We start from the raw sequence: 22,573 nt of genomic DNA, 5'->3' as shown, positions 1-22,573 counted from the left end.
CAGCACCATGCTGCCTTTCCAATACAGTTACATTAGCAGATAATTTCCTTTTCTCGGGATGTAACGGCCACTAAACACTTTGCACACACAACACATTTACAGTAAACACTGCACACATTTGCTTTATTAGATTTTTACAGTAACGTTGCATTTTAAGCCTTTTAAATGGTCAAATAAAGTATATAAATATATTTCAAATGCATTTTATCTAACCATCAAAGTCTTAAGTCTCACAGATTTCCCTTTGGTAAACTGTCTTTCTGGGGGAATAACAGCAATGACAATGCAGGTGTTCAAGTACTGGCCGAATATTGTTGGTGAGAAACACTCAGTTGTGTTACATTGCTGTGTGTTTGTATAACGAGTCACTTAACTGGTGCTGTGAACATAAAGCAGCTTGTTGCCTGCTGGAGCATTTCGGTGTGTTGGGAAGCTGCTGAAGCAGAATGACCACACTTGAAAAATGTGTAGAAATTGTGAGCTGGCCTTAAGTGTATCAAGTACTGTGTGAGTCTCAGTTTGTCATGTCTCTGTGTTTTTCAGGATACATCAGGATTGGCTGGTGTTTGCTGCATGGGCTGCTTACCAGTAGTGTTTCTCCCTCTTTACTCACTGCGTGTATCTCTTGATGGTAATGCACCCTCTGCTTAGCTCGCTGGATCTGTGAGCACAACTTTTGAATGACTTTGCTGAAAATAACTTGAATAATTTCTGCATTTCTCCTAAGCAGGTATATGCAGTTGATCATACATGTACCATATGTGAAGAGGGGCATTTCAAGACTATTTAAAATACTTTTTTTAGGTCTTACAGACCACATAAGGCACTTTAGACTCAAAGTTACCTTTAACCATACAGCGCTTTATTCTGTAAACTTCAAGCACTTTATCTGCCTCAGTTTAATAATAAATTAACCCACAATGCTTCACATACTCTGGACTATTTAAAAGGATCCTTCTATGGCCTCTGACAGTGGACTCATCTCTGTGCTTGTCCTGCTGGACCTTAGTGCAGCGTTCGATACTGTCGACCATAATATCCTATTAGAGCGATTAGAACATGCTGTAGGTATTACAGGTACTGCACTGCAGTGGTTTGTATCATATCTATCTAATAGACTCCAGTTTGTGCATGTAAATGGAGAGTCCTCTTCACACACTGAGGTTAATTATGGAGTTCCACAGGGTTCAGTGCTAGGACCAATTCTGTTTACATTATACATGCTTCCCTTAGGCAGCATCATTAGAAGACATAGCATACATTTACACTGCTATGCAGATGACACCCAGCTCTATCTGTCCATGAAGCCAGATAACACACACCAATGAGTTAAACTGCAGGAATGTCTTAAAGACATAAAGACCTGGATGGCCGCTAACTTTCTGCTTCTTAATTCAGATCAAACTGAGGTTATTGTACTCGGCCCTGAAAAGCCTAGAAATATGGTATCTAACCAGATTCTTACTCTGGATGGCATTACCTTGGCCTCCAGTAACGCTGTGAGGAACCTTGGAGTCATGTTTGACCAGGACATGTCCTTCAATGCACATATTAAACAAATATGTAAGACTGCTTTCTTCCATTTGCGCAACATCTCTAAAATTAGAAATATCCTGTCTCAGAGTGACGCTGAAAAACTAGTTCATGCATTTATTACTTCCAGGCTGGACGACTGTAATTCATTATTATCAGGAAGTCCTAAAAACTCCCTGAAAAGCCTTCAGCTGATCCAAAATGCTGCAGCAAGAGTCCTGACAGGGACTAGAAAGAGAGAGCAGATTTCTCCTGTTTTGGCTTCCTGTTAAATCCAGAATTCAAAATCCTGCTCCTCACATACAAGGTCTTAAACAATCAGGCCTGATTTGTCCTCCTTCTTTTCTCACAGAGCATGGAAGCTCCTATTTTAATCCTAAAACTGTACTAAGAGACTTTGCTAAGTTTTCCTTTAATTTGTCACCCATCCGTAAACCCTGAACAGATCTTTATAAATAACTGAAGAAACAGATTTTTGTCGATTTTGCACAGATAATGTAACAACGTAACTGTGCAGGTAGTGCTGAAATAACCAAAGAAGGAAGGGAGTAACGTAGAAATGAATTAGCTACAGTGAGTTATATATGATAGTATAAATGGTCTGTTTGAGTATAATGTTGACAGTGATGTGTGACTAATGTAAACGTTCAGGAAATAAGTGTAGCACTTTATAACAATGCTGCACTATTAAGCATTATTAAGGTATTAGTAAGGTGCTGGTCTTTGTGAGTCCATGTTTTGTCCTGATGTACATTGCGGGTGAATTCAGGGTCCTGGTGATGATGTTTTGACACCAGCTTTTTATCTATAAGCAATAATATATTATGGCGGAGTCCATTAAGCTTTGATGAAGTTTTTATCACTTGTGTTTTCCATATGACAAGTAAGAACTGTCTGCATGGGCTGCTTGAATATGAGCTTCACACTGTTCTTAGTGCAGATAAGAACTGTTTAATCCCATCTAAGCCCCACTGTTCTCTGTGCAGCAGTGGACGGCTGGCTGGCAAGGAGGCTGGGCCTGACCTCCAGGTTTGCAGCATGGCTGGATGTAGCTGTCGATAACCTGGGCAGAGGCATGCTGTGGAGTCTGCTGCTTAAGGTCTTACGTTTGAAGCACATCATCACACATGCACAAGGCGATGAAAACGAGGCTGTACTTAAATACCAGCAAAAAATGTTGTGCAGAAGTCAGGAAAGACTTGAGATGAGGTATTGGTGACTAAAGCCGTAATCAACCTGCTGAGGAGGTGTTCGGGGCAGCCTCTGCACAGAGGAAATGGAACAAGGAGGCTTGGTGGTGGGATGAGGAAGTATTCAAAAGTAAAGTGGGATAAGCAGCGAGGTGAAGTAAAGGCGTATTATGAGTTGTGAAGGTGGAGACTGAGGAAGGAGAAAACAACCAACAGAGACATTAAGCTGAAAAGGACGTGCAGAAGGACAGAGAGGGAGAGAGTATTTTGAAGATGGGAGGAGTACTTGGAGGAGGAGCTTATGAATGGGGGGAAATGAGAGGGGGGGGGGGGGCAGATGAATCACAAAAACACGAGAGGAATCAGAAAAACTCTGCAGTTCTTTGCCGCCTTAACATTTGTGCCACACTAACAGCGGTGGTGCATTGAATTGCTGTGGGGTTGGATGGTGTCTGCACTGGAGTGGTGTGTGTTCATGGATAACCACAACACCCGGGGGCGCAGTGGAAGAACAGCTTCGGCAGCAGCCCCCCACTCGTACAGGCTGTCATGGCAAACGGTAATCCTCCTGCCAACGTGTTTGAGCTAGTGCTGGTACACAGCTCCACATAAATGTCTTGCTGCCGGGGTTTCGGACACCTCTGGGAGTTTGGGTGGTGGGCGGCTTGCCTCCCTGTGTGGCTGTATCCATGCCAGTGGGAGGGCTGTCCCACTGGTTGGAGCTGCCTCTGTGGATCCAGCATGTGGGGATGTTGCTGCTGGTTGCAGGCCGAGTGCTGGCTCTGTCAGCTGAGGTTATGTGGCAAACGCTCATGTGTCTGAAACATGAACCCAAACGGTCCACTGGAGAACTCTCTCACAGATGTTTTCTCTGCAGGTGTGGTGCATATGGACACACATCGAGCACCTGGAAGAAACTAAGAGCTCGATTTCTCTTTTTAAATCACATTTGATTTTGCATTTGGCAGATGAGGCTCATCCTGTTACCTTGACACTGTGGAATAATGCTTTTGTCATTTAGAGGGGACAGGAAGTCTTTGGAATGTCAGCAGTACTTGAACACCTGCATTGTCATTGCTGTTATTCCCCCAGAAAGACAGTTTACCAAAGGGAAATCTGTGAGACTTAAGACTTTGATGGTTAGATAAAATGCATTTGAAATATATTTATATACTTTATTTGACCATTTAAAAGGCTTAAAATGCAACGTTACTGTAAAAATCTAATAAAGCAAATGTGTGCAGTGTTTACTGTAAATGTGTTGTGTGTGCAAAGTGTTTAGTGGCCGTTACATCCCGAGAAAAGGAAATTATCTGCTAATGTAACTGTATTGGAAAGGCAGCATGGTGCTGCAGTGGCTGGCACTTTGTTCGTCGTTCTTCACGTGGGAACTTCTCCACTGTTCAAACGTCCGCTCGGACAGCTGCGTGCTGCTGCAGGAAAAACAGCAGAGCCTTCTAGAGAAATGTGGCATATACCATTTATTCCTTTGTTATCTTAACTGTGTGCTTAGCATCACTGTCCTGTTATAGTGCCCTTGAGCAAGTTATCATCAAGGATGTTTACGTATGGTGCTGCATTGCTCTTTCCCTCATCCTTGAGTCATTTCCCAGTTCCTGCTGCCGAAAACATCCCTACAGTGCAATGTTCCCTCTAAGCTGCACGCGTGCGCAATTGCGCACTGCTGGCACGGTCTCTGCGCACAGAAAATTTGCGTTGCGCACGGAAAAAAATTCTGACCTGAATTGAAATTAAAATTAATACTTTAACAATTCTATTTTGCAGTGTTAGTCAGTGAGTGACTGGCTGCTCCCGTATGGGATCAGAACGAGGCCACCTTATCCCACAGTCCAGCCAATGATGCGATTCACATTCGTATATACGCAGCTAATCAACGTAGCTGACAGGCTGACAGCGTCCTTATGTGCTGACACCGGTGTTTTAGCAAAGCGGCTGATGTGGAGTGAAGCCACGTTAATGACAACGTGTACAACCACTGGAGATGTGAGGAGTCGAACATTAACTCTGCTCTTCCAGGGCACCCTGCAGACTTGGCTGCTGGCAGTGGCGAGGGAGTGCGGCCGCCGCTGGGATGACGTGAACGCCAATCATAGGTCGACTGCAGGTATGCGAGTCAGACCTTCTCAGGAGGTTTCACTTTTCGCTCTTCTTTATAATTGACCCTTGTTTTCTCTCTCTCAGCTCCTGGTCTCAGAATGGGAGGGATTTGAAGCACAGAGGGAGGAGCTTGTCGTTTGGTTGGCTGATATGGATGTCCACCTGAGTGAGGTTGACCGGCTGACAGGAAACACCTGTGAAAAACTGAAACAACTGCAGGTGTGGGGTTGTTTTGATATGACATATATTTGATATGATACATACGTCAGAGACATTGTCCTAAACTGGACTAACAAAGAACCATGAGTCCAACATGAAACTTACCCTTCGGGCAGGCACAAATTTCTATGAACTTGCAAGAACTGTGTAGGACATGAAACAGTGTGTGTCAGATCCTGAATTTGAAATTTCCACTGAAATCACGGGTAAGAGGCAAGTGGAACCAGGCTGGCTTCTGCTAAATGGGTCAAACTGGGCAGAAAGTACACAAACACATAACATCCTTATAGAATATGATGTAACACTATCGATCAACTTACCTCAGAATATATAAAGCATATAAACAATTACAGCAATATGATGCAACAAACACAGCAGTGCTACTGATCCAAAATACTCAAAGCTTCATAGAACTGAAACCAACATTTATTTTTAGGCCTTCGTCGCGTCGCTGTGACGTAATCGGCCTTAAAATGCGGCCTTTAAGGCTGCAGACCCTGAATTGGGATACAGCCTCTGAATCGGTGCATCTTGTAGCTGTGTCGTCTTAAATTGGTCATGTGATTTTGACGCGCCGACGCGTCCGGCGACCCCAGAGGTTTAACTTAATATTTAAGTGTCTCTTGGTTTTAGACTAGTTGTTTAGTCTAATTTGATGTTTTAAACCAGAAAAGGAAGAAGAGGGCTTAGAATTACAGGTAAGAACTGCTCAGTGGTATGTGATAAACTGTAAATGTAAAGCTTACAGGTCAGTCCTCATGTTTTTAAATCAGATTTTGAGTCTGTACATGGCACATTATGCTTTTGCATGTTGTGAAATGTGCTGCAAAACAAACTGAGGTAAACTAACTGGTTTACTGTGATGGATTTAAAGTGCGTGTGACTGGTGCTCAGTGGCTGTGGTGCTCACGGTCAGAGTTCAGTCACAAAGAGGGTAACAGAGATGAATTTAAAGTTAAGGTGATGGTGCTTAGATTCATTCACAGACTGAAACCTTCACACCAACTTTATCCTGTGTCTCTTAGTTTTAGACTAGTTGTTGAGTCTATTTTGATGTTTTAAACCATATCACAGGGTTTTTACTTCACCATTTATGGGGTTTTAACAAGCAAACAAAAGACAGATCGTGATGTTTGAAAATGTTTTGGAAATATTCTTTAAAGATTAGATGTAAAATACGCAGAGGATAAATTCAATTGGTTTATTAGTTTATTACATAAGTTGAAAAAAAGTTAAACAAGTAAATAAAGAAACAACGTAAAAGAAAAGTAAACAAAACAAATCGGTAAATAAAGGAAAATGGTAATAAGAAGGGAAAAAAAAGAAAAGAGAAAACCCCAACAATCCCCTCTGAGCAAGCACTAGGCGACAGTGGGGAAGAAAAACTGCCTTTAAACGGGCAGAAACTTCCGGCAGAACCAGGCTCACGAGGGGCAGTCAACTGCCGGGACTGGTTGGGGTGAAAAAAGATGAAGGAGAGAGGGAAGAAGTGTTAGGAGAGAAGGGGAGAGGAGAGGTGAAAATTAAGATGGAACAGAGGTGGAGGGAGACGAGGTGACCTCTGCAGTAGAAAAAATAGAAAAAGTAGAAAAAGCAGGAGTGTCCCTCCTCCAGAAGAAGCGGAAACGTTTTTTCTTCTTTTCCATGAGCTTTTCCACGACCACTTTTTTCTCTAGGATGAGGGTTCTCAGCTGATCGGTTGTTTCTTCAACTTCCTTCTCAAGTTTCTGGCATCTTTGCTCCATTTCTTTTAATAGATTGCACTTATCTGTATTTTGCTGTTGTTTTTCCTCGTGCATCTTTTCTAACTGCTCATTTCTTCTCTCCAAGTCCTGGAGAATACGTTTTTTTTCTTCTTCCTGTTGCTCTTTCTCTTGAAGAAGCTCTTTATTTTTGCACTCTGTTTCATCCAGCCTGACTTTCAGCACTTCGTATTTTTTCTTTATGCCTTTGAGTTGGTCCTGCATTTGTGTGACCCCTTCCTTTTTCTGTCCGAGGATTTGTGCAGTTTGTTCCATAGCTTCATCAAGCGTTCCTTGGAGCGCCTGATTCTTTTGCTCCATGTTTTGGAGATCCCTTTGCATCTCCCCAATAGTAGCATTCGCGCGTTGAAGCTGGGCAGACGTTTCTTTTAATTCAGCACTCTTTGTCTTGTTTTCCTTCATCAGGACCAAAATCTTCTCTCGTGCTTCACCAAACATTCCTTCCCAGGCCTCACTAATAATTTTTGTGCAAGGCTGGCGTTGCTGTTGTTTTTCCAGCTCTTGATTTCGTGCTTCCAATTGTCTGCACTTCTCCTCCAGTTGAAGCTTCTCTTCTTCAATTTGTTTAATTTTTGCATGTAGGTCGGAGTTTTCCTGTAATGTCCTTTGGACTGATGAGGCACCAATGGATCGTGTCATATCAGGCTTACCTCTTGCAGTGAGTGGCCGGCCAGACCTCGAAGGAGAGGCAGCAAGATTGTTTATTCCTTGTTGGTGTTCTCGTGGATCCATTTTTAATCCTGTGCACAGTGACTCTGAAGAGGTTTACAAATACTTTCAAATGTATCTCTGGTCGAACGTTTGAAGGCTGCGAACAAACTGACTAAAACTTGCTGCTCCTGACCCCTATTTATAGAAAAACTTCAAAGGATCAAAGGCATGTCCTTGTGACATCATCACATGTCCTTGTGACATCATCACTCTTTATGAATCAGATTGTCACATGACATTTTAGAATGGGGATGTTTGTTTGTTTTTAAACCGTTTTCAAATTTAACCCTCTGTGGTCCAGGGTATAATTGGCCGTTCTTGACTATTTTTGATTTTACCTCTATATTTCACCTTTAAAATATGTTTTTCTTGCCTTATTTGGCACCATTATTTTCAGCACTACCTCAAATATCTGAAATTTGAGTTATTGTTTTCATTTTGGTATACTATATTAGCACAGTTCATCTAAATTAATAACACAATAAATTGTGTGTGCATCTCCTGTTTTGTCATGGTTGTATGTCCCGGTTCGTGACAGGCTGCATGAGCTCATCTGGTGGGACTGTAGTACTGTAGTATTTCAGGCATAAAAACGTGGTTTTCACAGACCTTGTCACAGGGTCTGAGTTGGAAGATTGTGGTAAAGCTTTGTCCCTGAGGTAGTTGAAAAACCCCAGTTGGGTAAAGCGTTTGGGTTTTTTTGTTAACAGACATGCTTATCTATTTAGTTGGTGTTTTTTTTTTCAGCTAAATTTTTTAGTGCAATTAGCACTTTCAGCATCAATCCATAGCAATGTGTTGTATTTTTCACATTGTCTGTGTGTAAAATACATATGTAAGCATAGATTACACAAAGGATCCTGCACGCCAAGCTGGATACAAATAGAAATCCCTGGAAACAATTCTTTCTGCGCTTAAGAGCAGCTTCCTATTGCAACGCTGGAGGATTTGTCACCATTACTGGATACGCTGCAGAAGCACAGCAAAGCAGTGACTGTGTGGAGTCGAAAACTATTACACCAACTACACTACACACTCACCCACATTACCCCAATCACTGGCGTGTTTACACAACAGAGACGCTGAGTCTTTGTTACGGGCGCCAGCCACTGTGACCTCGTTGTGTGGACACAGAGAGACCTTGCTGTGACTCGCGTCTTCCCTGCTGTGGATTTCTGGAAACCGCGCTTAAAGCAAGCACAAGACTTCTTTCGTAAAGTGTGCCTTCCTGAACTTGTTGGGAAATACTTCTGGAAACAACGTGCTGCTCTAAATAGCCTGTAATGTTTCATGTTGTGGTTAAAGATTGATGACAGCTGTGTGGTGCGATGTAAATAGTTTGCATTTCATTTTTATGTGATTGCTGTGTACATGTGAATAGATCTATAATAAAGAAAAACAAACAAATATACTATTCTTTTTTGTTTTATTAAAACAACTTCACACAAAGTACAGCTATTTACAATGTACCGACCCGGAAGTGCTTTCGCCCGGAGCTGCCGCACCCGCGGTCAATCCACCAGCTGCTGCCAATCAACTACCATCTTCAGCAGGGCTACTTAATGGTGTGGCTGAGCGACAGACAGCGCTGGAGTATTGCACTAAGCCTGGGATTGACGGAGGATTCACGGACACTAAGGAAGCACTTGGAGGAGAGACGGGCACTCACTACCACGCACGGGCTTACACGGAAGGAGGGACGCACTATCACCATTGTTGCACATTTGAACTGTTGTCACCTTGCTGCACTGTAAATAAATGCACTGTCATTATTTCTGAGCTCCGCGCCTGAGTCCACTCTTTAACAACCGTGACAGCCTGATTCTTTTGCTCCATGTTTTGGAGATCCCTTTGCATCTCCCTAATAGTAGCATTCGCGCGTTGAAGCTGGGCAGACGGTTCTTTTAATTCAGCACTCTTTGTCTTGTTTTCCTTCATCAGGAACAAAATCTTCTGTCGTGCTTCACCAAACTTTCCTCTACCAACAGGCAGGATTAATCCATGCATTTATGTTGTTCACATTAAATTCTGATCCTGCCGTTCAAATGTCCTGCTGAAATCAAGACTTGCCAGACAAGGCAGCATTGTCCACACTTCTCGTGTCCAATTCTGGTGTGATACATTCTTTAATTAAAAATGATCAGCTATGGATATAAAATTATACCAGTTGGAGGGAGAGGGGTTCAGTTGGACATCAGTGAGCACCTTACCAAAGCTGAAAGAAGATGGTTTATGCAGCAAAAAAGTATATAGTGGCGCTATATTCAGGCTATATTCAATTTGGATTCTTGCCCTATGGTTATGTGATGTGCTGGGGGTGAAGGAAGCCTAAACATTTCGAGAACCACATTTCGAGAACCACTGTTCTCGAAATCTCGAAATCTGAAATCACACAAAAAAACCCCATAAAATCCTAGTAGTTAGGTTTTTTTTACTGTCAAAACCACAGACATGTTGAGTAAATTATTTTTATAACTTGAAATGCAAATATAAATTGTACATTTTTAAAAGTTGTGCACACATTTTATAAACATATACAACTATTTATCTGAAAATGCAACCAATACATCTGGCATTTTTAAAATTTGGTACAACCATTTAAAAATACTACTATAACTAAAATGAAAGAACAATCAGGTGTCACAATAAGATGCCCCACAAACTACTTGTGCCAGTAAAAAAAATGTCCACCACAAGAGGACAACAGGTGTAGCACTGCTCCTGTTTTCACCTGGTGACAGTGTTTACATTGCAATGTGCCTTTGTGACAGTCATTAGTGGCCTCACTGACACACAAAGCAAAACTATGACTACACAACACACTAACTATACACTCCACGCTAAACGTCACAAATCTCCCACATCTCAAAACCGGCTATCGATCTCTGTCTCTCTCTCGCTGTCTTGCTTTCCCCTCTTCCTAAACAACCAAATCCCAGATGCTGACTTTTTTTTAAAAAAATTGGTCGACATGGTGCATTTTTCCATCGAGAGGAAAGAGGTCTCTTTTTTTCTTTCTTTACTGTTTTTGCACTCTCATTAGAAGATGCTTAATTTAAAAATAAAAAAAAACAAGAAAGAAGAAAAAAACCAAACGTGACGATATGATTTAGTTTAGTTGAAATCAGGCACCTTCTGTTTAAATGTGTTCTTGTGAATTGATTGTGTATCGCATACATTTGATTTGACTTTCTGCGAGACAACAGTCGTCCGCTGGCCAAAAAAAGTTTTCCAAATACCTCCACGTGATCAAGCCTGGATTTAGAAAACAATAGCAAAAAAATCTGCACCTCCTGCTTCACATGCAATTTGTATTTGTGTGTTCAGAGGCGGCGGCGAGAGGGGAGACCTCGGCTCATCCACGGAACAACTGAGGGAAAAGTGTGGACTTTATACCAGTTTTTAAATTGTGTTGATCGGCCACGTAAAACCAGAGTTATGATAAAAATATCTGCAATGTTTCTTTGTTTTTTACTGAATACTGTCGTTGTTTATATTTACTGTGGGAAGAAACGGTAAAAACAGGAGTGACGGCGTGTTTTTGAGATGTGAGAGATTTGCGACGTTTAGTGCAAATCTTGTGTAGTTAGTGTGTAGTTAGTGTGCAGTTAGTGTGTAGTTAGTGTGTAGTGTAGTCAATAGTTTTGTTGTGTGTCAGAACAATGAGGCGACTGCTGAATGTTACAGGTGTTACAGCAGTGATACGTCTGCTGCTGTCAGGCCTGCAGGTATCAGGCTGTTGTTCTCCTTCATCTCATAGTGGACAGGAATTATTTTTTGGAGTGGCACAAATAATTTGTGTTCTGTAAATAGCTTGAAATGTTTATTTAAAAAAAACGCCTTGGCTGCATTTTTAGGTAAACAGCTGCAAAAAATGTTGTTGTTTGCATAACTCAGTTACCTTTTTGAAGAAGTAACTATATAATTAACTGCCCAGCATTGGTCATTATTTACTGTATTTTGCAGACAGAGTTACAGACTCTCTCCCAGACCACAGACTCATACTCATGATATGAGTCAGAGCTTCATAAATTTCTTTTTTAGAAAGTTGTGTTTTCAAAATTGGAGTTTAAGTTATTTTTACTTCCAATAGTTTTAACATGCTGCACAGGTCATGAACAAGATTTCTTAAAAAAAAAAAAAATCATTGTAAGTGGGCTAAAGCAGTTAATTAAAAGTCGTCTAACATAAATGCTGTAATTTGATTATTTTAATAAACCATGTAACCTGGGTGGATTGGATGCTGGCGTGACCACAGTGCACACGTCTGCTGTTGCTCACAGTGGTCCAAGAGACCACTCAGGGAGTTTGTGTGTTCGCTCAGACACATGAAAAATTAGAGGGAACATCCCTACAGTGTAATCCTGCCCCCACCGTGCTTCGCTGTAGTGATGGTGGTGTTCGGGTGATGAGCGGTGCCTGGTTGAGGTCTGCATGACAGACTAGTGTGCTGGGATGCATCATCAGTGATGTAACATGAGGTCATCACAGGTTTTAAACCTCTCAACATCAGACACCCTCTCTCACCTGGATTAATCAGACTCACAGCCGCAGTCGTCAACAGATCTGCCTTCTTGATCCAAAGACACCTTGTGGCTTTCTCTGCTGCCTCGCTACCTGATCTAACGACCCTCATTTATGCCCGGCAATAGAAGCACTTTGCAGAGTGAACACTTTACAAATCCTGGGCATCCCACCTCTGCATGCTCGCAGGAAGATCGTCCGCCTGTGCCTGCTACTATGCACACTTTACCTCGTTTGCCTCTTTTATGTGCTCTGCAGGGTGTACTTTTAATTCCAGCACGATCAAATATATGTAAAAAAAAAAAGATTATGATTTGTATAGCAGCAATCCTAACCCTTTAAAATCTGTCTTGTGTGTAAAATGTCAGTGATGGAAGCTGTAAGGCTAGTCTATAAAAGGAGTAAAAGTTTCACAGTGAAATGTAGTGGCAATTGCCAAAAATGGCAATTTCCAAGTAAAGTCTGAAGTTCCTTTCCACTCGCTGTATTATGCACTATAACTCACCTATACTTAAAGCCAGATTTAAAGGAAGAAAACTTGAAGGACTGAAATCAAATAAACTGAATATTTCATCTCATCAGTGTAAAAGTGTCCTGTTGTTTGCTGGGATGGTGAAGTCCAGATGTGTACAGCTGACGGACAGCAAAGAGGGAAACTGTGATGGTCAACGATGTTTTAATGTTTTTGAAGCTAACAGTGAAGCAGTAACAGGACAACAGTGAACACATCCCACACGTCTCCTTTGAACTCTGAAGAGAGAAGCGGGCTGTTGGAGACATCGCAGCTTCAATTTGAACTTTGTCCTGCGCCCCCCACCCCCGACACCACCACTTGAACTACACTATTCCCTTTCAGACATCAGCAGATCATCTTGGCCAAGCAGGAAAAAGGAACTTGCACCTCAGCCGAAGCTGGATTAGAAACTGCTGCCGAGACCTGTTTTGTAATCCTCTGGAGAAGATGCAGACGTAGCCCTCACAGCACACACGTCAAATCATGCAAAGTTTCTCCATGATTCACTTTTTAAGACAAAGAAATATTCATGATCCTTCTCTTTGTATGCACCTGTTTACAAGTAAAGTCTGTAGATAAGAAATCTACTCAGAGGTGGAGGGGTGGGGGGTCTATTTAAGCCAAAGCACTGAGTGTTTAGCTGAGAGCTGGACCTCCTCCTCAGCTACAGCCCCTCACATCACTGTTACAGAGGGAGACATTGACAGCACTGAAGCAACAGCAAGGCAAAGCTCGTTTTCTTCATTCGTTCTTTTCAAAACAAACTAAATACTAAATTAACAGCGGACTATTCATCCATGGCATCACATTCTCAGTAACGTTGCACAGAATCTCCACAGCCTGTGTTCAGCCTCGACTGTGCAAAATCTCATCCTTCATCTGCTACAGCATGCGTCCATGCCTTTCTTCACGCCACTGTTACGCAGCGTCTCTTTAAGCGCTCATTTCTCCTTCACCTCTTATATTGACAGACTGCTTTAGTGAAACAAGGGTCCATGTGTAATGTTAGAATTGCACTAACGAAAAAATCCCATCCAGAGAAGCTGGTGATTCCCAAACTGTGGACTAAATATTAGACTGAAAGCATCTGCAGTGGAAGGCTTTACAGGATCACAGGTACATAAACAGTGCTGTGAACAAGAGCTTGCCCCGTTCTTGATATATACATTGTTTTTTTGCATTTTTGTCTCACTTTCAGGTCATCATACAACTGTTAATGTTACACAGACATAACCAGAATAAGCTCAAAATTAGGATTAAGGGTAAAAAGTTATCCAAACCTACCTGGCCTAAACTCTAAAAACTGGTCGAGTACGGAGGAGCACTGGTGGGGTGTTGGCCATGAACAACCTGTTAAGGTCATGGACTTGCTGGTATATTTGGGATTGTGTTGTTCTGCTGCGTAACCCGAGCACGCTCGAGCTGTACGTCGAGAGCAGAATTCCTTTTTCCATCCAGATCCTTAATCATCCAAGCAGCCCACTTCCACTCCCACTCCCTCCACATGCTCTTACTGTGATGTTCTTTTTATGAAAAGCTGTTTTTGTTTTTTTCCTTTTTCAAACAGGGCCAGGTAGGTTCTTTTGTCCCTCACCAAAAATCACAAATCAATTAAAAACGTATGTTATCTCATTTTAAATGTTGTCTGATGATCTTAATCACTGCAGTGTGACAAACATGCATGAAATGAAGAAATCAGGAGGCAAATACTTTGTCGCAGCACTGTAGCTTACTCCAAATATACAGAACAAAATCCAAACAGGTTTCAAATGGACCAACTAGGTGTTCAAATGTTCTGTTTTCTCATGTCAGTGAGCCAAACCCATTAACATGGTTAAGTCACGCACACAGCTCTGGCTACACACCTGCTGTTCAAACTATTTGTGTGTGACAGGCAGAAGAGAGCTGGCTTTAAGAGAGACAGAGGCACTAAAAGAGCTGTTTTCAGATAGACACTGACTTGAGTGGCTGCCCCAAGGCTCAGGATAAGGTCAATAAGGATTATTTAGAACTGAGAATAATGAAAAGATACAATATTACAGCCTAAAAATAAGAACATGTTCCTTTAAAGCCCTTTCGGCACAAAGTATGTAATGGCCGTTGCATACTTTGTCCACTAGAGAGCCTAAGTTAGCTTTAAAATACCAACATGGCAGCTGTAGAGCTGGTGTCCTGCAGGCTTTAGATATGACCCTGGGTCAACACACCTGAATCCAATGATTAGTTCATTGTCAGACCTCTGGAAACCTTTTTAATTTAGCCATTTAAACCAGCTGTGTTGGATCAAGCACATGTAAAACCTGCAGGACGCCAGTCCTTGAGGCCTGGAGTTCCCCCACCCCTGTTATAGAGCTAAGATGTCGAGTAAAACTGAAAACCAGCCGAAGCTGAGCTTTTAAATAAAGCAACAGATGAGATTCTGGACAGCGAGACTCTGAACGATGGGCCAGTAACAGAAAAACATATCAGGAACTTTAATGGGATTTTCTGACAGGAGGGTGTGAAGCAGAGAGGCCACATGCACAATAATCAGGCTGCTATGCAAACACGCACACAAGCACACAATATTGGTCCCCACTGTAGCGCCGTTAAGGATATAATAGTTTATTTAGCACTTCAAAATATGGGTCCGTCTACAGACAGATAACTGCAAGCTGGTGTAAGGCTGGTAGTCATCGGTGGAGCACTTGGGCACCGAGAGTTGTGTTCCACTCACTCACTCACACATACAGCCTCAAGATGAACAAAGCGAGGCTGCGGAGCCTTTGCACATGTAGCAGCTTCCTCTTTGCCCTCCCATCCGTGTCCCTTGTTATCATAGTGTTGAGCCATTTCTCATTCAGTAAGAAAACTTAAACAAAGGGCTACATAAACATATGTTTGCATATAAATTATTGGCATTTTAATGATGCTATGTCAGTACTAAGCTGGAAAAAAAGACCTGTGAAAACCTGTTGTGTGTAAAAACCACACCTGGTGTTATCACATTCTCCTCCACGCAACTTTGAGGGTTCGCGTTCAGTTAATTGCAAAGAAAAAAACAACAACAAAAAGCCTTCAAATAAAACTCAAGAGTACAATCTGTATTTTCTTTAACTGTACAAGTGTCAAAAATATCCAACTATTTCCAGCTGTGATCTGCCAAGTGATGCTGATGGATGTGCAGGTATTCCACAGATGCTGTCGTGCAGCTCTTGAGAACACGGGTTCGCTCCCGGAGATCTGAGCTACACTGGTACGGTACAAAAGCAAAACTGCTGTCCAGGAAGAAAAAGGCGAGTGAGATGAGAGGCGAGGAGGTCGTGCGTCATCCTTATAGGACGTCTGACGTTTCTTTTCGAGTCCCCAGTCTCGGGCATGTGTCCTCTTTCTGTTGGAGAAACGCAGTGACTGCATCTTGATGGTGAGAGTGTGTTGATGAGGTTTGATAAGTGTCTTCTCTATTTATTTTTTTTATTCCATGAAAACGTGTGTATGTCTGTGTGTGTGTACTGGCAGCATACAAAGTCAACCAAGCTGCCAGTGATGTTTGAATTTGCTGTGTTACTAATCCGTGTGAAACTGAAGCATCACATTTTGGGCTCAAATCATGTCCACACCAGGCTAAAACCCACCCACTTGTCTCTTTTCCCTCCTCTCTTCTCCTTCGGTCAACCAATCAGCCGAGACAGGGGCGGGTGGGGCCTAGGCTCTGGGCCAATAGGAAAGCTTGTACCACCTCCTGGGTCTGCTGGGGTGTAGTGTTGACGTCCTCCAGGGCATCCGCCACTGCAAACTGCCGGTCCCTCAGCCGGTTCCAGTTGGACAGTACGTTGTGGTATTCAAACACCTTCTCGTAGTTTCCCACTGAGTTGTAGAGTTTGATCAGGCCTCGGTAGTCGTACTCCAGCCCACTGTAACCCTCGCCAAACAGCTTTTTACCTGTGAAGACAGAAACATCACAGACCATGTTTCATTCAGTCTCTCTGACTCGAGCCCCGTTTTTGATAATGTTACCCTCTTCCATTGTAGCGAAGTAACGTCAGGTGTTGGACTGATTAATGTCAGCTCTACATAAATGATTACATAACAATAACAGCAAAACTTGGCAATTAACTGAGAAGTAGGTTGAGTATGATGCATCTCAGTACAACATGTTCTGTGACGAAGCAACATCAGGACCCAGGCCTTGGGCCTCATTTACTGTGACACTAAAAAACATGGACGTGCACTTGTTCTGCTCTTACTGACCGATAGCGATGGAGCGCAGATAGAGCCTCTCTGCATCCTCGTACTGGTTCATGTCATAGTTGTAGAGGGAGGCCAGGTGACCCACAGACAGAGCCACCTCATAGTCTTCGTGGCCCAGTAGCTGCTCCTTAATCTGGATGGCTTTGATGTGCATCTCCTCTGCCTCCTGGTTACACAAATACGTGTGCAAGACAAAGAGATATGAATCACAAACAAAGACAAAACTCAAAGGCAATATTTATTTGGTTTCCATGGCCTTTCCCATAAATCAAACATCCAGCTACGTTTCCACTGAAAACAAAAAGTGGTTCAGTGCCTGTAAGTGTTGTAACTGGGTCAAAGTAAAGTTGTCACATTACACTCTGAAAGCAAGTTATGGCCTTTCACACTTAAATTGTTTTCCAGTCCATTTCCAATGGACTAAAAGGAATAACGTGTAGTCCCAAGTCAGTCTCTCATTAACAGCAGGATATTAGATACTTGCCCAAAGTCATTTCAGCTGCAGACTAGAACTTCTGCAGGATTACTTTTAACCTCCACTCTGGCTTTTTATAGGCCAAAGACAGCATCTAAGACTGGTGCACACTCTTTATAAATGTGCACCACTCTGATATTTGTGTAATCCCAGCCAACTGCAATGACAATATTTCACATCTCATCATTTCTGGCTTTAAATAGCAAAAACCATTCAGTCTCCCACAAACAGTGGTTTGTGCTTGTAAAAGCACAATGTGACTCACTCTCACACAAACACTCATCTCTTAATCAAGATGAGGTGAATGTGGAATAGCTGTTCTCTGCCGTTGACCTTTTCTTACACTGAGATTATTTTTATCACAAGGCAGCACAACTGGCACACGCTGGGATGGTTTATGCCCCTTAATTTGAATTATTGTGTCAAATATTACAAACCACACATGTCCTCCTCACCTTAAACTTCCTCATGGACTGGTAGAGTCGTCCGAGGTTGCCATAGTGTTTGGCTGTCTGTACGTTGAACTCTCCGAAAGCCTTCTTGGCCAGCTGCAGCGAGGAGAGGTGCAGGTCGTGAGCCTCCTGCAGGAGGCGCTCTTCTGTCTCTTTATTGTGACAGTCGATGGCAATTTCTTCCAGAATCAGGGCTGTTGGGGAAAAACAAGCAAACGCGGATAGAGTCTATAAGACATAATGCACAGCTTCAAACAGATACAGCACTGTGCAAAAGTCTTGAGCTATCCCTAACTTCTTATGTTTTAAAGGATTCAGACTCCATGTAAACTGGTCTTAATCAATAATTCTCCAGGCGTCCTGAAGCTCTTTCAAACTGTTTGTTTGGACATCGGCTGCTTTTTCACTCACTTGCTGAATGTTTTTTTAATCTGTCAAACCACAAAAGTTTGACCTACGAATAGACAACTTAGCAAAGAACCAGTTTTAAATTGTTCTTTCAAGGTACTTTATTACAAGCAGCCAGTCACACACACGAGCATAATACTACTCTCCACTTTGCCTGCCTTACCTTTGACTCTCTTAGAGGAGGCCAGCAGAAGATGGTCCTCAGGCAGAATGTGAGTTATGATGTCTATGGCACGTTCTGCATGGAATCTGAGGGACAAACACAGCACTCAGTCGTGTAACTCAGACTTGGCTGGAAACTCTACATATTGGGGACAAACACTTCCAAGAATATCAAGTGTTTCCATTGAACAAAGTTGTTTTGCAGCTCATACGGTCCAAAAGTGGATCAAAGGTCTCACCATTAGGCAATGCTGAATCACAGCCTTTGTATACACGAGGAGCATCACATGATTAATTACACAAACAACAGGCATCTCCAGTCATCTTTACGTCTGCCCGTGTGTACAGTTAAACATTTGATATGTGCAGCTGCATACACATTACCCAAATACCAGAGTCTGACTTTGGGTGTTGGACTACATTTACAAGGCAGCTCATGAGGAATGTAATTAGCCGAGTTTAGAAGATGCACTCACAGAGCATTGTCAAATTTCCCAGAGCTGTACTGGTGCACATATGAGGAGTAGGCTAGGTCTTCATGGGCTGTGGCAACATGGATGTTCTTCCCCCCAAAGACCGATTGTCGGATATCCAGCGCTGTCTGGGATTTGTACATCAGACAAGATTGAATTAAATAACATCACTGAAAACAAGAGCATACTCCTGTAGCACATCGCTCTACGTACCTGGTAAATAGCAACCGATTGGCATATGTTGTCCACATTTAATAAGTAAAATCCATAATCTAGCAGCGTGTCGGAGTACTTGGGATGCTTGTGTCCAAAATGTTCTCTGTAAGACAATATTTTCAGTCAGAAACTGCGATGTTAGAAAGTACCCTGTCGAGTCTTCATTACACCCAGCGGGTTACCTTGCTAGAAACACTGCATGTTTGATCAGCTGCTCTGCTTTTCTGAACTCTCTTTTCACCACGCAGGCCTGCAGGGAAGAGACAATCCACAGTTTACACATGTGTCTGGAAGACTAGTGTAAAAATTCAGACAAAGACTGATCTGAGCGATAAATACATGTGTGAGTGTTACCTTGGAGGCCTGGCGAAGGACATCAACCACTACTTTGACAGGCAGCCCTGGAGTAATTTCCTTCATAGCCTCTATACACCACCTGTACGCCTGAGAGACAAGGTCATTGCAGACAGAAAGGACTTTCAGTTGTCTCAGTATCAAAACTGTAAAGCACCTCAGTGGTCAAACCTACACACCTCGTCATAGTGGCTTTTGGCAAAGAGCAAGGCACAGAGCTCGCCGTACAGCGCTGCCTTGTTGGCCTGGTGGCCATGTTTGGCTAGTTTGTCCATGTAAGACTGAGCAAGCTTGAAGGTCTCCTCCCCAAGGTGGTACTTGCAGTTTCCATTACGGACATGAAGCAGCCTGAAGAGAGAAGACAGGGACGCTTCAGTCTCAGTCTTATCTGCTGTATTACTGCATAACTGTCAATTTAAAAACAACAAAAGCTGTGGAAGGAAACTGCTGCACTGGTTTCCCTGAAAATAACTGGATTCAGTTTGCCGCAATTTGCAACATGTGTGTGTGCATGTATGAGAGAAGCTCAGGCTGGCTGTCACCACTGCTACCGTCTCCTGGATTCCTCAGTTTGTATGGATGGTGAAGCCCATCTTTAATGTGGTGTTAGTGCTACTGGGGCACCACACAGGACAGTCCTGTTGATTTTCTACACTATAGATTTCCAGTGTAACAGGGAATCGAGCCACATGCAGATGCTCTCTAACGACACTGCAGTGGTTGGGTGGGCAGGAGTCAGAGTACAGGTACTGGTGAGACGTTTTGTGGGATGGTCCAACAAAAATCTCCCCTTCCTGAACGTCCCCAGGACAAAGAGATGGTTGCTGACTTCCATAGTTCACTTAAATGACTGGACACTAAACTGGAGAACCCAACAGTGATGCTGTGTACAACAGGCGGATGAACAGTCTCTAGTTTCTCGGGATGCTGGTAGACATGTAGCAGGATCAACAAACTAATCTGGAATCGTCATTGGGCAGCAAGGGACAGGCGGTCACTGAACAAACTGCTCTCCATCACGGACAACCCATCACACCCACTCGGTTACACACTACAGAGACAGCAGAGCTCATATAAAACTGTACCACAGCTTACATGTTTGTGCCCGGTCAACACACCCGTCAGGACCAAATATGCTACAGAAACATCTGGATCAAACATTTTTGCAGCTTTTTCTTAGCTCTACAGTGTTCAGTTTATTCATTAATACCATTTGCTAGGATTCATTTATATACAAGGCCTTAAATATGGGCCCATGGTACTTCTAACAATGTTGCTGTTTTAGTTTATAACAGTTACAGTGTTGTTACTCCATGACAGATAGCTGCTACTTCCACTCAGAAGGAAAGCTTAACCGTCTGTGATGAGATACAGTTTCTGTGTTTTATCCGTTTTCATCTGATAAGAATCAAAAAAATGTAAAGACAGACTGTATAACAGCTCTTCATATGAATCACTCAGTGGCTTTTATTCACAACTAACATTTCAAGCTGTGCTGTCAGACGCCTAAGTGTTCTGGGAGAAAACACATGTTGTGTAACATCATATCTGGCACATCTAACAATTATGGTATTGTAACTATAGGACACAGAGTTCCCTGGTGAATAAAAGCAGCTCTTTGACACTGACCTGACACAGCATTCCACAGCCCGGTAGCAGTGGAGGACCTCACTGTGGAGCGTGCACAGCTGCAGGCACGACAGAAACACTTTCTCTGCATCTCCATACCAGCCCGCATCAGACAAGAAGCCACCTACAAACAGAAACATGACAGTCATCTGCCTAACAACTATGGTGTCTGCTGGTCATAGCACAAGGGTCTTAAGAAAACCAAACTTTGACTGGAAGTTTGGTCACTTAGAAAGAAATCTCTAGAGCATAGGTGTCAAACTCTGGCCCGTGGGCCAAATTTGGCCCGCAGCCTAATTACATTTGGCCTGCGAAGCCATACCAAATTATTATTAGAGCTGGCCTACTGGTATTATACAGCTAATATATATATTAGCTGTATAATACTAATACTTTGCTTGTTCCATATTCAGTTTTCCAGCAAAACCTATTTGAGTCCATAAGAAAAGATTCATTCTTACATCTGGAGGAAGATTTTTTTTTCAATAAATATTAATGTTAGCCTGCAACTTTGTTCCATTTTGAATTTTGGCCCACTCTGTATTTGAGTTTGACACCCCTGCTCTAAAGTTTTAAGGCACAGAGAATATCAACCCAAAATCCAGAAACACGCATTATGTAAAAGTTAATGACATGCAAATCAGTTTCTAAGTGAAATAAATATTTAGTATTTTGGTGGAGAAACCCTTGTTGGGAAGCACAGCAGTAAGATGTTTCTTGTAGGGATTTTGGCCCATTGCTCTTTACAGAAACTCTAAAACCTGGCTGTTGCTTAGCAACTTGAGGCTTCGGCTCACTCCACAAATTTCATATAGGAATGCCAAGCTTCTTCTTATCCTCTCCTTTGTTACCTTGTTGGTATGTTTTGGGTTAATGTCATGTGGGAAGACTTTTGTTCTTTGGTGGAGAAACTGGAAAGAAACTGATTCTGCAGACAGGTGTGCTTTATACACATAATGAGTTAAGATGGGGAGTATCTGGAATTCACTGACTAATGTTTCAGAGATCTATGGGAGCTAGAACTCTGCTCAAATATTAAATTCTCTCAATGACATGACAATAGGGCTGAACGATATATCGCATTTGCGATAATATCGCGACATGATCAAGTGCAATTTTCTAACCGCAAAGGCTGCAATTATACTCTGGACATGTCCAAATTCATGGGCTGCATCCTCCTGAGGCCGCATTTGTAGACCGATTACGTCACAGCGACGCGCGGCTGTCCAAATTACTACCATATCCCAGAATTCATAGCGCGGCCCAGCCAAACTCCAGTTTCCAGCAATGGCGGCCGCTACTAAGTTTTAAAATTACTCATACTAATCTTTCTGGGTCACAAAATAAACTTTTAACATATTTTCAGGCGAGAAAGTAGTTGTGTAAACATCAAATATCTGCTCGGTTTATCAAGATATCCCATATTTGCAAAAGTGCTTCGACGTTTTCAGAGGCGTCTGCTACCCACCAGCTCGACAGCTAGCCGGGAGCTCGAGGGTTACTGATGCGGCCGAGAACGGCACAACTCCCGGCACATCATTTTCAGATCACCGCGGAGTTTCGCTGCTCGGGTTAAACGTGATATATAAGTCACTTAGACAA

General features: G+C 42.6%; 1 protein-coding gene and 1 pseudogene across 1 annotated transcript; one reads left to right on the top strand and one right to left on the bottom strand.

The window, feature by feature from the left end:
• The first annotated feature begins 283 nt into the window (after positions 1-283).
• On the top strand, positions 284-9,532 carry LOC146618222 (uncharacterized; annotated as a pseudogene).
• Positions 9,533-14,817: 5,285 nt separating this feature from the next.
• LOC146618221 (amyloid protein-binding protein 2-like) lies at positions 14,818-22,089 on the bottom strand. The gene is made up of 10 exons (XM_085370676.1): positions 20,972-22,089; positions 19,522-19,690; positions 19,343-19,432; positions 19,171-19,238; positions 18,986-19,091; positions 18,776-18,900; positions 18,301-18,386; positions 17,733-17,923; positions 16,803-16,968; positions 14,818-16,493 (listed from the first exon to the last, which is right to left on the bottom strand). Exons 1-10 carry the CDS (start codon positions 21,118-21,120, stop codon positions 16,231-16,233), a joined length of 1,413 nt encoding a protein of 470 aa, XP_085226802.1. The 5' UTR covers positions 21,121-22,089; the 3' UTR covers positions 14,818-16,230.
• Positions 22,090-22,573: the final 484 nt, after the last annotated feature.

The sequence above is a fragment of the Diplotaxodon limnothrissa genome, linkage group LG14 (genome assembly GCF_057381915.1).
Source record: "Diplotaxodon limnothrissa isolate DT_005_m linkage group LG14, D_limnothrissa_male_GT1.1, whole genome shotgun sequence".
In the NCBI taxonomy this organism is placed as follows: Eukaryota; Metazoa; Chordata; class Actinopteri; order Cichliformes; family Cichlidae; genus Diplotaxodon; species Diplotaxodon limnothrissa.
The sequence above is the reverse complement of the archived record's forward strand: the minus strand, read 5'-3'. Positions and strand labels throughout refer to the sequence as shown.

What these genes read in the sequence shown, in the direction of transcription:
- LOC146618221 (XM_085370676.1), bottom strand. Translation starts at nt 21,120, where the DNA reads ATGACTGTCATGTTTCTGTTTGTAGGTGGCTTCTTGTCTGATGCGGGC. An exon ending in GCTGTGGAATGCTGTGTCAG is followed by an intron (nt 19,691 to 20,971) that starts GTCAGTGTCAAA and finishes TTCTCTCTTCAG; the next exon opens with GCTGCTTCATGTCCGTAATG. An exon ending in CCAAAAGCCACTATGACGAG is followed by an intron (nt 19,433 to 19,521) that starts GTGTGTAGGTTT and finishes CTTGTCTCTCAG; the next exon opens with GCGTACAGGTGGTGTATAGA.